Source organism: Marmota marmota, unplaced genomic scaffold (assembly GCF_001458135.2).
Source record: "Marmota marmota marmota unplaced genomic scaffold, marMar, whole genome shotgun sequence".
Classification (NCBI taxonomy): domain Eukaryota; kingdom Metazoa; phylum Chordata; class Mammalia; order Rodentia; family Sciuridae; genus Marmota; species Marmota marmota.
Window position 1 is genome coordinate 30209545 of NW_025999990.1, and position 13691 is coordinate 30223235.

At 34.1% G+C, this 13691-nt stretch overlaps 1 protein-coding gene across 1 annotated transcript in view; it reads right to left on the reverse strand.

The window, feature by feature from the left end:
• Galnt1 (polypeptide N-acetylgalactosaminyltransferase 1) overlaps positions 1-13691 on the reverse strand; it is a 107828-nt gene that overhangs the window by 38081 nt on the left and 56056 nt on the right. Inside the window, exons 6-10 of the mRNA XM_015482433.2 lie at positions 12793-13000; positions 8922-9092; positions 6383-6500; positions 4558-4738; positions 3252-3391 (exon numbers count right to left, since the gene is read on the reverse strand). Coding sequence (XP_015337919.2) covers positions 3252-3391; positions 4558-4738; positions 6383-6500; positions 8922-9092; positions 12793-13000 — 818 coding nt within the window. The remainder of the gene's footprint in view (positions 1-3251; positions 3392-4557; positions 4739-6382; positions 6501-8921; positions 9093-12792; positions 13001-13691) is intronic.

Here is a 13691-nt window from a genome sequence, read left to right on the forward strand (position 1 = left end):
CATATAGAGGCAATCTGATCTTTTTTTCAAAGGAGTTTGCGCATATTGCTTGTCTTCCCACCAAAATAAAATCCAAAGTCCCCACTACTATATGCTCTGTATGACCTAACCCTCATTAGTTGCTGACCTTATCTTCTACTATCCCTCTACTTGTTCACTCTGTTCTAGACAACTCCCTCCCAGCTGAATATGCCAAGTGCATGCACATCTTAGGAATGTTTGTTCTTGGTGTTATTGGTGCTCAGAATATCCCCTCCCCACAAATTTATATGACTTGCTCACTCACTTCTTTCAGATCTCTGCTCAGTAAATTACCTTATAAGAAGGCTGTCTCAACTACCCTACAAAAAACAGCACCATTGTCCACGGTTACCAGTTGTTCTCTATTCTGGCTACCATCTGATATACTGTATATTTTTCATAACTTGTTTCCCCCATGACTGTAATATCAACAAGGGCAGGATCTTTATTCATTACTATGTCCTTAGTACTTAAATAGTATCTATTACATAATAGGTACTGAAATAAATATTTCTGAATGAATGAACTAAAGAAGAGACAACTTCCTATAGAGTAGGGAGGGGATTACTTCCTGAGTGTTAGAAAGATTAACTGTTAGGATAGGGCCTGGCTGTGGCCCTGGTCACACATGTCATCTTTTGCTACTATGCCTTTCAAAAGGAAATTTTGTCCTATCAATTTCTATCATAAAAGGTTGGATTTTCACCTCATTTTGCTTCTTGTTCTTTCTATAAAAGACATTTTTATAATCAAAAGTTCATAAAGACCTGCAATGAATTGCAGATGGTTTAGCCTGTTAACGAAACACATTGCTATAGGGAAAGAATAGCAGAAAAGGCAAGATTATATGCTATATACATATTTTCAGGCACATTAACCCAATGGATTTGACTTTTGGGGAGAGGTGGGAGCAAAACAGTATTATTTACACTTATGGGATAAAAAGGAGGAAGGAAGCAAAGAAGTTTAATTTTATCATTTGAAGAAAATACCTCAATAAAAGCTCCAAGTGGTCAAACACAAGCTGTAACAATAGATGAGGATAAGGAAGGTTGTCAGTGATTGCTCCTGACTGCATATTCCGGGGCTCAGTAAATATTTTCTTAAATATTTAAGAAAGTAAATATTTTAGTCTTCTGGGTCATATGGTCTCTATGGCAATTATTCAACTCTACTGCTGTAGTGCAAAAGTAACTAAATGCAGTAAGTAAATTCAGGGACATGGCCATGTTCCAATACATATTCATTTACAAGAACAGGCAACAGGGTGGACTTAGCCTGCAGGCCATGGTGTGCTGATCCCTGTCAGAGACTACCAAATACATGCCTATGGTACTGGAATAACTCTTCTTTTTCCCTCTCTACAATTTTTCTGTAAGTCAAATAACTATGGAGTCAAAACAAGGATGGCTACATCTTTTCACAAAGGGTCTATGTACAAGTAAGTCTTTTAAGTGCTAAGACTATCCCAGAAAAAAAATGAGCCAATTCCAAGCAAAGGAGTCTGTGCAGGGGTAGAAAAAGAAATAATGGCTGTTTTATGCAAAGCAGGAGGCCTGTGTTCTCTGGGTAAAAGGGACAGAATGCAGAAAAGAAAGTGTATCTACTGGAAAGGTGGACAATAAAAGAAGAGGCTAACAGACAGAAAACATCTGATAGTGAGCATATTCTACAATATAAGCCTAGTCAAAAAAGAATTGTGATGTATCCTTTAAAAGACAGAGGCTTTCAAACTTTTTTGATTGCAACTGATATTGAGAAATATATTTTCTCATCATGATTCAGTAAAAACTTTACTGTAAGCAATACGAATTTGTACTTTTTTCCCAGACTATTAAAAAAAAATGGTGGTCAAAAGCAGCTGAATTGATTTACAATCCAGTATTGGGCTGTGTTAAAAATCACTGACTTGAGCAGTGATAACATGGATCTTCAACTTCTTTAACAATGATAAAGAAGAAACTGCAAGATTATTAATAAAGGATATCTCAAATCTTTATAGTCCCAAAACTTGGAGTGTTCTACTATAATAAGGAAGAGAAGGAAAGGCACTGCTTCTTGGTAGGACACAGTAATCCAACACCTCTGCATTAAAAACTAGAGGCAAAAACATCAGTTAAACTGCAAGCTGTTGAAAGCACTAACTTAAGGTAGACTGTGATACTTCAGAGATGAATACTGAAATCTCTACAGCAACTATGAAAACAAAAACACAAGCATTACAACTAAGAAGGCAACAACAGAGAATAAAAGAAAATTAACAAAAAAGAAAATGGTTCTTGTTTCTTGGGAATGGAGGAAGGAACAGGGATTTAAAAGGGCTATAGGCGAAGACAGTTGTGTCCCTTCTAAGAAAAGTTTGAACTTAGGCTTCTGGGAGACTGACCTCCAGAGTCAACATTTTGGATTAATAACAATAACAATCAGAATTCTGGGCTAGGGGAAGAACCTATTTGGATCCCTAGACAAAGCCAAGGTCTAGATGGAACACAGAATGGATGGCCATTGACATTCGAGGAAGACGGCATACAAAATGGTTGCTTGTGACCTTCCTGGAAGTTACAACAGAAGTAGTAAGAATATAAATCTCTCTTATAAGAGATCCTTACAGTATGGGAATTCTCTGGGATAAAAAGCTAACCTCCAAAGCTTAACTAATTTGTTTTAACTAATTAGAAGCATTAATAAGCAGAGACTCCTTCAGATTTCAAGAACATTTGCTGCTGAACTCTAAGAGAATAACTAAAAGCATCACCAGAAACAAACATGTTTATCAATATTCTTTCCAACTTCCCTGCCCAAACCAAGACTTACATCTCCCAAAGGATAAAATTTGCCAAAAATACAATGTTATGAATGATCTTTCAAACTTCTCTGTCAGTCTTTAGAATTTATCTTGACTTTAAAATTTCTTAAGCTTTGATTTGGGACTAAAACTAGTATATAAGCTTTGTGAGTATGTGATCAAGTAAATGGGTTAGTTTGTTAAAAAATAAGTTTATTGAAGATATTTATATTGTAACAAGATAGAGCATCCTTATTTTAATAAAATATAACATGATAAAATAATATTTCAACTTATGAGGCAGACACTGTGTAAATAAGAACTTTTCCACACTTGAGATTACTTAATTTTAATCTGAAGGTACTCTGAAGTATCTTATTTAATCTCTATGTTTTTTAAATGAGGAACTAAGAATATAATAAACACAAAGAATACATGTTTTTACCTCTCCCAATGAAAAATAGTGACGTGGAATTTGAGAATCAGGGTAAATATTCTCTAGGTACCAAGAAAAAGGTTTGCATTGTAGTTTGTGTCTCAGACCAAGTCTTGATGATATATCCCCATAATCTACCTTTGTAACACCTGTTGAAAGAAATAATTAATGCTGAATTATTAGTGTCCTATCAAGAGAATACAAATCCATTTATATGTTGATTCTAATAAGACAGTTGAATAGAAAAGTGGTATTATTTAGGTGACATGATTACATAGTTAGTTACATATCCACCTCTAACATATAAAACAAGGAAAAGACATTAAATGTATTTTAATCTTTCAAAAGAAAACTACATTTATGTGAGAATAAAATACATATTAACAATATATGCAAATACAAGCTATATGGGAATCAAACTTTAATATATCTTCTGGAAAAACAAAAAAAAATCAAAATCTATTTTTCTAAATAATAAATAGTACACTTGTTTCCAGTCAGGTTTCTCTTACACAACTCACTGAATTGTACACACTACTATTTGTTAGACTTGTGGTAACTGAAAAATGAGGACAGAATTGTAACAATGTAAGGCGGATTTATAGCTAATGAAACAATAGTTCCCATAAAACTCTGAATAGCAGAGAAATGTCCCTAGAGACCATGTTCAAGAGCTTTGCAAAGGACTTGTGATATTAGACAATTTAACAAAATCTTGTATGATGGCTTCAAGAGCCTGCTTTCAGAGAATAATCATGACCTACTGCTAAAACACTGTTCTGTTTTTGTTTTTTTTGATCAAAAAAAGTTAAGAATCCAGAAAGTCATACAAGCCTGGAAAATAGCTGAAACATCACAGAATAAACGTCAAACACTGCAGTTAGGTTAAAAAAGAAGAAGGAAGAGGAGGAGGAAGAGAAGAAGAGGAGAAGAGGGGAGGAAGAAGAAGATGAGGAGGAAGAGGAAGAAAAGGAGATAGAGGAGGTGGGGCGGGAGAAGAGGAAGAAGAAGATGAAGATTATGACAACCACTACCAACCACCACCACCTGGGCTGGCAAAAGTGACCATGATAATTTAGTATTATTGCCAATAATACTAAAGTATTATATATTACTAGTATTATATAATACTAAAGTGCTGGGCACTTTGCCAAGCACATTCTATACTGTGGTTTCATTACTTCTTACCATGACCTCATTATAGGGCAAGTGTTCATGCTCAAAGCTTCATTTCTACCCTCTTGCCTCTCTTCAGAATGCATAGATCGGGGAAAAAAGTATATAGCCTTTTATTTCTAATGCAAAATAAACTAACCTGGAGAAATTATATAGAAGAAATTCTTGAATTCATCCATCCATACTTCTGCAAGTCGTCTGTTATTTTTATTGATAATTTGCCCTGTGCCTCCTGGAAATGTGTATGGGGTAGCCTTCCGAAACACATGTCCAACATGTGAGCAAGTGACAATTTCCAAAGTTCCTCCACACTGCCAAATCTGAACACAATGCAAAGAAGACCATGTAATACATTGCTCAGTATCCAGGAAAAGATAATCTTAGTCTTCCCATTGCAATTTTCCTTTCAAATGAGTAGAGGTTTGGCTTTTATTTAATCTTAAATGGAAAATCTTCATTTACTGTTAAAAACCTTCCAAACTACCTTCACACTACCAAATCTGAAAACAGTAAAGAAGGCCATATCAAACATTGATTTTCTTAAAAAAAAAAAAAAAAAAACCCAAACCGTTGACATCAATTGAGTTTTATAGCTGGAATTTCATAGAATCCCAGGCAAACAGTGGTTATTTGATTACAAAGCCACTGCTTCTCAGGAGCAAATGTTTCTCCAATCATCAATTTTGAACAAATGAAAAATAGCAGATTAAAACACAGAAAAGATAGATTAAAGGCTAAATACAGAAGAGACAGAAGATGTTGAACACTTATTTTTCTAAACACAGGCCAGGATTCATAAGAGGATCATAAATTCAAATATCAGAATTACGACCAGTCCTCGTTAACAAGGACATACTATGGCTTTATTTGTGTATAATGTGTTTATTAATGTGATTCTTGGTGAAAAAACAAAAAAACAAAACAAAACAAAACATGAAACTGACCATGTAGTAACCAGCCAGATTTTCTTTCCTCCCTTCTCTAATCTGTGTCACTATTTGTACATTAGACAGAACATAGGAATTGAAATCAGATCCATCATAAGTTCTTTAGGGAGATAGTGATAATATGTTTTGTGGTAAAAACAATAAAAACAAAAAAGGGGGAAAAGATCAAGTATGAGGACAAGTATTTAATGCAAAATACTTGTCCTTTCAAATATATTTTCTCCCTAAATTAAAAATCTCATATAGCTATTTGCAATTAAAATCACATTTTGAAAGGTTTTGATTTTATTAACTATTTACAGCCTATCTTCAAGTTTACCCAGGATCTAAAAAGTGTTAAAGCTGGATAGATCTAGAGGATCTACGGCCCAACCCTCTCCTTTTACAAGAGGGCAAAGGGATTCACTAGAAATAAGTGAGCTCAAGGGTTCAGATTACAGTACCCTTCAGTATGGTTTCTATTATAGTGAGATATGTGTTGTGAGTTAATTACTGAAGAATATATAACGTCATCTAAATATGTTGATTTTAGTGAACATGAAATGGTTTTGATATAAGGTCAACTGTGTTAAATTAATTTAGAGCCAGTTTTAGAAGTTTTGCACTCTATTTTTTATTGAAAAATTTAAAGCTGATAAAATGACCAGGTATTATATATAAATGAAAAATTTTCATATAAGACAAAAAGTATATCACAGAATATGAAATTAAGTTTTAGCAGTTAAGTACCAAAGTAACATATATAAACTACATATTATTTTTTAGAGCTTGAAAATGATAGAAATTAAAAACAATTAGGGAATCTTATGTAAATTTTATAATTGGACTATTAAGATAATTAATTGTATTAAATGAACCCTTAATAGTATTCCCAAAGTTTTTATGGGCCAAAGGCTTTGGAGTCAGATTAAACTCACATTAACTTCAATTTTATTTTTTATTTAGAGATAACATGAATAATCAAAGCATAATATTTGAGGTTAAATACAAGACTTAATTTTTTCAAAAGGAACTTACCCTAAAGGAAATTTCTAAGTTTTCTCCTCCCCAAATATCCATTCCAGCATCATATGTTCCAATTTCCTGAAAGTAATCTCTGTCTATTGAAAAAAGGCCTCCTGCCATTGTAGGTGTTCTGAAATTCAATCATAATACTATACCATTAATATCAATGATTAAAAATTTACAATGAATTTTTTAAAATTATTTATTTGTTATTAGAATAACAAATAATAGAATAGAATAAATTTGTTATTTCATTTCTCTGTACACAAAGTAGAGTCACACTATTTGTATCTTCGTACATGTACTGAGGGTAATGATGTCCATCTCATTCCACCATCTTTCCTACTACAATGAGTTTTTGTTTTTAAAAGATACTATAGTTTTGTAACTGTTTCTAACTACAGAATAATGCTTATTCTCACTCTTCAAAAACTTTCAAAGGCTTCTAAGGGCTTCTGGTGTCAGACAAGACTTGTATACTGCTTAGGCTATCTGCTGGACCCACTGTCATCGTTTCTGCCTGGATATCCCTCACTGTGCAAGTCTTAAGGATGTTCCCTGTCTTGAGCACCTTTCTCTGTCCTCAATTCTGACTTAGATTCCACTTCAAACTCCTTAAACTGAAGCTATTCCTCATAATCCTCTCCATGTGACTGTGTACACATTACACAGTTCCTAGCAATTATAAAGGCAGTTAGTTGACTATATGAACTCAGGTTAGAGTTATATGCCAGGTTCAAAAAGGTGGCAAATACTCCAAAGTCATAATATTAAATAGGATGAAAATGATAAGGCCCCTTTCCTATGCTTAACAGAATAATTTAATAATTCTATTAAATCTTAATGATTCTATTAAATATTCTTTTTTGGGGGGGGGGATACCAGGGATTGAACTTGGGGGCACTAGACCACATCCCAGCCCTATTTTGTATTTTATTTAGAGACAGGGTCTCATTGAGTTGCTTAGTGCCTTGCTTTTGCTGAAGATGGCTTCAAACTCGCGTCCTCCTGCCTCAGCCTCCTAAGCCACTAGGATCATAGGTGTGTGCCACCGTACCCAGCCCATTAAATATTCTTAATAAAATCATCACCTTGACCAAGTACGGTATGTTTTCTCCAAAATGGAGCCCAAATCATTGCGCCAGGTATGCAAGGGATTGGGGTTGGCGGGCATAAGTGGATTAAGCAGAGAAATCATAATAAAGAATAATTTCAGGGAGATTTCATTTATTTAAAATGAGTATAAGTTAATCATTTTATTTCCACAAAGAATGAGTATGGAGATAACACAGACTCCAGCAAGGAAAAAGTAAGTACTAGGGTCTGAGGATATTATAAAGATTATATTTTAAGATGAACTGGTCACTTCTATAGCCCTAAAATATATTTAATTCCATGGTCTACTTAAGATAACAGCACTTGCCTATTAGTGTTGAAAATTGTTTCCAAAAAAAGCTTGGACTTATTTTGATCTTAGAAGAGAAAAAGAATGAGAAAAGGCTAAAAATATTAGGAGTCAAAGGACACAGGCCAACATGCAGAGCTACTGTTTAGTATAGGGATACCTGACCTGCTAAAATCTTCTCTAAGGCCATGTGCATCTTTTCCCATTGGAGAAGACCCATGTCTTTCATCAGACTTTCAAATACGTCCATCATCTTCAAATTGTTGAAGAACCCCTAATTTAGATGTTGAATTGAACTAACATCTACAGAGAGGGAATGTACCTTGTTCTGGTAAGAACTCAGGCTAGCTTAGGAAAAAAAAACACAGTGAAAAATCTCAACTTAGCTAGAACTGGACTTGAATTCATGGGAAAGCAGACCTCAGAAGTCCAGAATAGGAGAAAGCAGAAGCCTAAAGAAACTGAAAGAACTCTTAAATACTACAGAAGCAACATGTGGATACAACTGGGATAAATCCTAGATGATGCAGAAAGTGCAAAGATCTCATATCCTGAACTACATAAAGATTTTTCTGGGGAAAAAAAAATCTATATATAGTCAAATGTGAAACAAAAATTAAAAAATGAATTAATGGATATCTTTTTTGTACTTTGTTAATTCTAGTTATTTTTATGTTTGAAAAAGCTCTGCTAGCCTTACCAGATAGGAACTATCATCCAGATGGTATGAGATTGAATTAAAAGTCTTCTCTTGTAGTGCAAGGATCCAGTTTTAAGTAATGTTTTTATATACTGACACAATTCATTAAGGGTCAGTTTGATTTATGCTAAATATCATTATCTTTAACAAATGAATTAAAGCAGATTGGACATTTTCAAAATGATCATAGAGAAATGAAATAATATGTCATCATATTTCATGTATGTTAGATTTTTAGAATACATGGAAAAGTTCTAATTTTATTAACTGATTGGAGGAAAAATTCCTTTTAAAAATATTGATATATGTGAAATTGGCTCTTAAACTACATATAAGATACGCAATTACTTCATGTTTCTCCAATTACACTTATAATCTTTTTGATATGACTCCCAAAGCTTTACAATCCTCTGTCAATAATACTTTAGGGAAAACAGATTAGTTACCTGACAGGAAGAGTCCTATCACCTTTCCTTCTGTCCATTTCTCTCTGGGGAACAGGATACCAGCGAAAATTAAGCTTCCAGTTGAATCCACCATAAGTCATATCAGAGCCTGCCATGTACTCAAAAGTATCATCACTGATCACATCAATGATAGGACATACCACTGTTCTCCTAATATCATAAAAAGCAATTTAAAAATCTTTCAGAATGTTGCTGCTTACCATAGTTATGTAACAATTATACACCAATTGTTTTTAAAATAAAAACATATTCTATAATGTTAAAGATAAGGATGAAAAAACTTCCTGCAGTAGCTAACATCATGATTATGTGTTGGTTGATAATCTTCTGTCCCTTTTTCATTTACACTTTTGCATATATGCCACATGTTAAAAATTCAAACTATTTCTACAGGTTTTTAAGATTACACTTTTAGTGACTATAGTCATTTCAAAGTATTTTCTTAATAAACAACTCTTGGACATTTGTGTTCTTTACAGTTTGTTTTTTTTTTTTTTTTTGCTAATGAGATACTAAGTGAATATGTTTATGTACACAAACTTTAACTGTTGCCTTAAGAGTAAACTTCCAGCAGTGAGATTAGTAAATTAAAGGCTCTATTCCTTCTTGTTTTCCAGAAATGTTATATGCATATGTACAGACTTCTTCCTGCAGCTTTCCCATAATGCTATCAATTTTGGATGTTTTTTCTTATATAATAACACTAAATAATATCTCTGTATTTTAAAAATTGCATTTTCTAATTATTAATATACTTTTCCTTCAGGTTTGTATTTCTTCATACAAACTAGTTGATCATAAATTGAAGGGATTTTCAACTGGAATATTGGGGTTTTAAAAATAAGTCTGAAATGAATGACAACAGCTCTTTCTAAGGGAATGTGCCCTAGAGTCTTTGCTAGCCAAATTTTATAGTATGTAATATCCTACCCAGCCTTTGATCTTATTTAAGAAATCTTTCCCTCCCACAAGATCATAAAATTGATCGCATGTATGAGGCCCTGGGTTCAATCCCCAGCATCATCCAAAAAAAAAAAAAACCCTCAAAGAAGTATATTTTTGCTTTTCACATTTAAGTCTTTAATCTTTAAGAAATTGATTTTGGGTATGATAAGCAGAGGTATCCAACCTTATTTTCCTTAGGGATTACCAATTGTTCCAGCACTATTTATTTCATAGTCCCTTTTTCCTCTGCTATAATTATCAGCACCTGCTCTGTCATAAACTCTATCTAAATCAAGTATGCATGTGGAAATGGGCTGATTTCTGGAGGCTGCCCTTTCACTAGTCTTTTTATGAATTCCTACAACAATATGTCATTGTCATAATTAATATAGCTTTAAAATAAATCTTTACAGTTGGCAGAACAAGTTCCCTTATGCTTACTCCCTCTAGGACCATCTTAACCATTTTTGTTCTTTTTTGCATTTCCATGAAAATGTTAGAACCAGCTTGTCAAGTTTCTCAAAAAATAAAAATATTCTTCTGAGGTTTCAATTGAAAACTCATTGAATTTATAGACCAATTTGAGAAAAGTTGGTATTTTTATGATAATGACTTTGTGTGGGGGGGGAGTGCGCTAAAGATTGAACCCAGGGCTGCTTTGTGCATGTGAGGCAAGCACCCTACCAACTGAGCTATATCCCTAGCCCCCAATAATGACTTTTCTATTCATAAATATAAGCCTTATCTTCCCTTATTTCACTTTATTTTTCAGTGAATTTTAGTAGTTTCATATTTCATGCATCTTTTAATAGTATAATCCTAAGTACAGATTATGATTTCTATCACTATTTTAAATGGTGTCTTTTGTTTTTACTATATATTTTCTAACTATTCCTTGCTGGTTTAGAGAGAGCAATTTACTTTTCTCATATTTGGCCATATTGTTAAATTCTTATAATTTCGTATACAGATTATCCTTCACAGACAAGAATATCATTTGCAATTCAGAGTATTTTTTTTCCCCTTGTACTGCAAAATTTAAGATTTCTAATGATACCAACAGAGGTGATTCAGGATTTTTTTTCCTTTTGGTGCTCTGGATCAAACCCATGTACTCACATGTGCTCTACCAGTGAGCTACACCCACAGCCCAATTCAGGGCATTCTTATTTTTCTCCCTATCTTTTCAAAAAACAAACTCACTATGTTGCCCAGCTGGGCTTGTATTTGAGATGCTCCCATCTCAATCTCCAAAACAGCTGGGTTTCAGGTGTACACCACCACACTGCTGCTTTCAACAGTTTTTCTTTTATATAGCGTTTGCTTATGAAGGGTTTTTATTTTTTTTTAAAGCATTCTTTCTTGGATTAGTAAATTTCCATTCCATAATTGCTTACTAAGTATTTTCTTATAACAAATGGATGTTAAGTTTTAGTGAACGCTCTTTTTCTCTATTTATAGAAGTGATCTCAGAGGCTTCTAATAAGTTTGTAATTATAGTTTTACTATTACAGAATGGATTTAAAACTAAACCAATTAGTTATATGTGTGTATGTGTGTGTGTGTGTGTGTGTGTGTGTGTGTGTGTGTATGTTTTGATGGGTTCAATTTGCAGGTATTGTGAAATTTTTATGCTAGCATTCACAATGGGTTTGGGCTATAATTTTCCTCATAGTTCTTTCTGTTTTTTTGTAAGCAAGTTACTCTAGCCTTAGAGTTTGGTTGTTTCCATTTTTTCTATACTCTGTTTTACAAATCCTTATGGGAAAGTTGTTTCCCCTCTTCCATCCCATACTAAGGTTGAGACAGGCAAGTTTATTTTGATATGGTGGAGTCTATATCTCATTCTCACACTGAGGTATAGATTTCAGATCACAGCTTTATATGGGTATTTGCTATTAATCTTCCCATCTTAGGTAAGGCCTAGGCTTTGCCTCCTGTCCTCTCATGTTATTTACCTATCAAGGCAAAAGCTCAGTGTCTCCAGAGTTCAGCATAAACTATGTAATTGAAAGCTGGCTTTAATGTTTGGATAGCTCATTTGCTCTCACTTTGTTATAAGACTGGCAAAATTCTTAAAACCTCTGTGTCAACTCAATGATGCATTTAAAATTTTGTTTTGTATTTTATCTGATATTTTATCTTTTGCACTTGAAAAAGTTACTCAGAACATCTAATCCACCACACAGCCCAAAATGGAAGCAACTGTGTTTGTTATTTTGGCCAGTTCTCTTTTATACTGTTGTCACTGCACACTGCTTTCTCTCTATGGGTTCAAACTCTTGTTTCTAAAGGTTATGTTATCTTTATGCAACCAAATCATTCCTAAATCTCAGACAGAGCTGAGATGACCTGTCCCAATGTTACCCTAAAGAGCAGGGACAGTAAAGGTTTATATCCTGCCATCCTCGAGTTCATTGTCCAGATGTTTGCTCTTGTTTGGTGGTGAATATTTAACAATATGCTTCCTAATTCATTCCCACTAATAAAATAGTTTGTACACATTATTGCCAGAGTTTAGGTCATGCTCTTCTTACTTTGTTTAGAATCTTCAGGGCTTTTTTTTTTTTTTTTTTAATACAGGGGATTGAATACTCGGAACCCTTAACCACTGAGCCACATCACCAGCACTTTTTATTTTTATTTTGAGACAGGGTCTCACTAAGTTATTTAGGGCCTTGCTAAGTTGCTGGGGCTGGCTTCAAACTTGTGATCTTTCTACCTTAGCTTTCTGAGTTGCTGGGATTAAGGCATTTGGCACCAAGCATGGCTTTTTAAGGACATTTTAAAAACAATTCAAGAAGAAATTATTTTTGTATTTATTTAAAAATAAAGAAATCTTCCAACTCATCATGCAGTCTAGGACAAATGTACTGAGAACAAATTTAAGACTCCAAAAAATTACCTGTCATGTTTGATCCTTGCTAAGAGAGGCTCCAGCCATCCCACTGTGCACTCACAATGAGCATCTAAGAAGGTGATCACCTGGCCTTTGGACACTGCAGCTCCTTTCAATCTAGCTCTGATCAATCCAGAACGCTGTTCCATTCGAATTACATGAACTGGCACTTTGAGTTTCTTCACATAACTCTCTAGAGGTCTTTTCAAAAAGTCTGAAAAAATTAACAAAACAATATCATGAAAACTTCTGATCTAGATGTAAAGCAATTTTGATTTGCAGTATTCCTTTAATGCATATTTACTAAGCACTCCCAGTGGGGATCCATGCCTCACAATGTATTTCCCTGAAGGAAGACTTTCCATTTCATGACAGCATGGACTAGAGCTGCCTCCTTTTATTACATGTGGAGCTCTGACAGCATCTTTGGCTCTGGCTTCACCAAGGATAGGCATGTCACAACACTTCTCTAAGTAACTCTGCCAGGCTTAATGCTTCATTTTCTAACCATACTTAAGGTTATCATCAATACAAAGGAAGTAGTTTAAGAGTATTAAATCCTGACCTCAACAGAGAGAAGAGAATATGCCACAGCTATTACAGTTCTGAAAATTGTGAAATTTCCTCAGAGGCAGAAACACTCTGTCTTATTGATTGCCACAGTCTCTGATTATACAGTTTTTTTATTAGGAGGAAAGAAGTGAGGTGAAACAAATGAGAAATACTAGACTGTAACTGCAAGGCCACAGAGAGATCCTTAACAGAAAAGTAGGTCTAAGAAAAAAGCTTTTAAGAGGGAGGAGCAATTAAAGATGAAAAGGAAGTAAAAAGGAAAGGGAGAACTATCTTGGAGAGGTCATATAAGAGGTTATTATCTGTAAGGCAAGCATGTCCTGCCTGCAAAG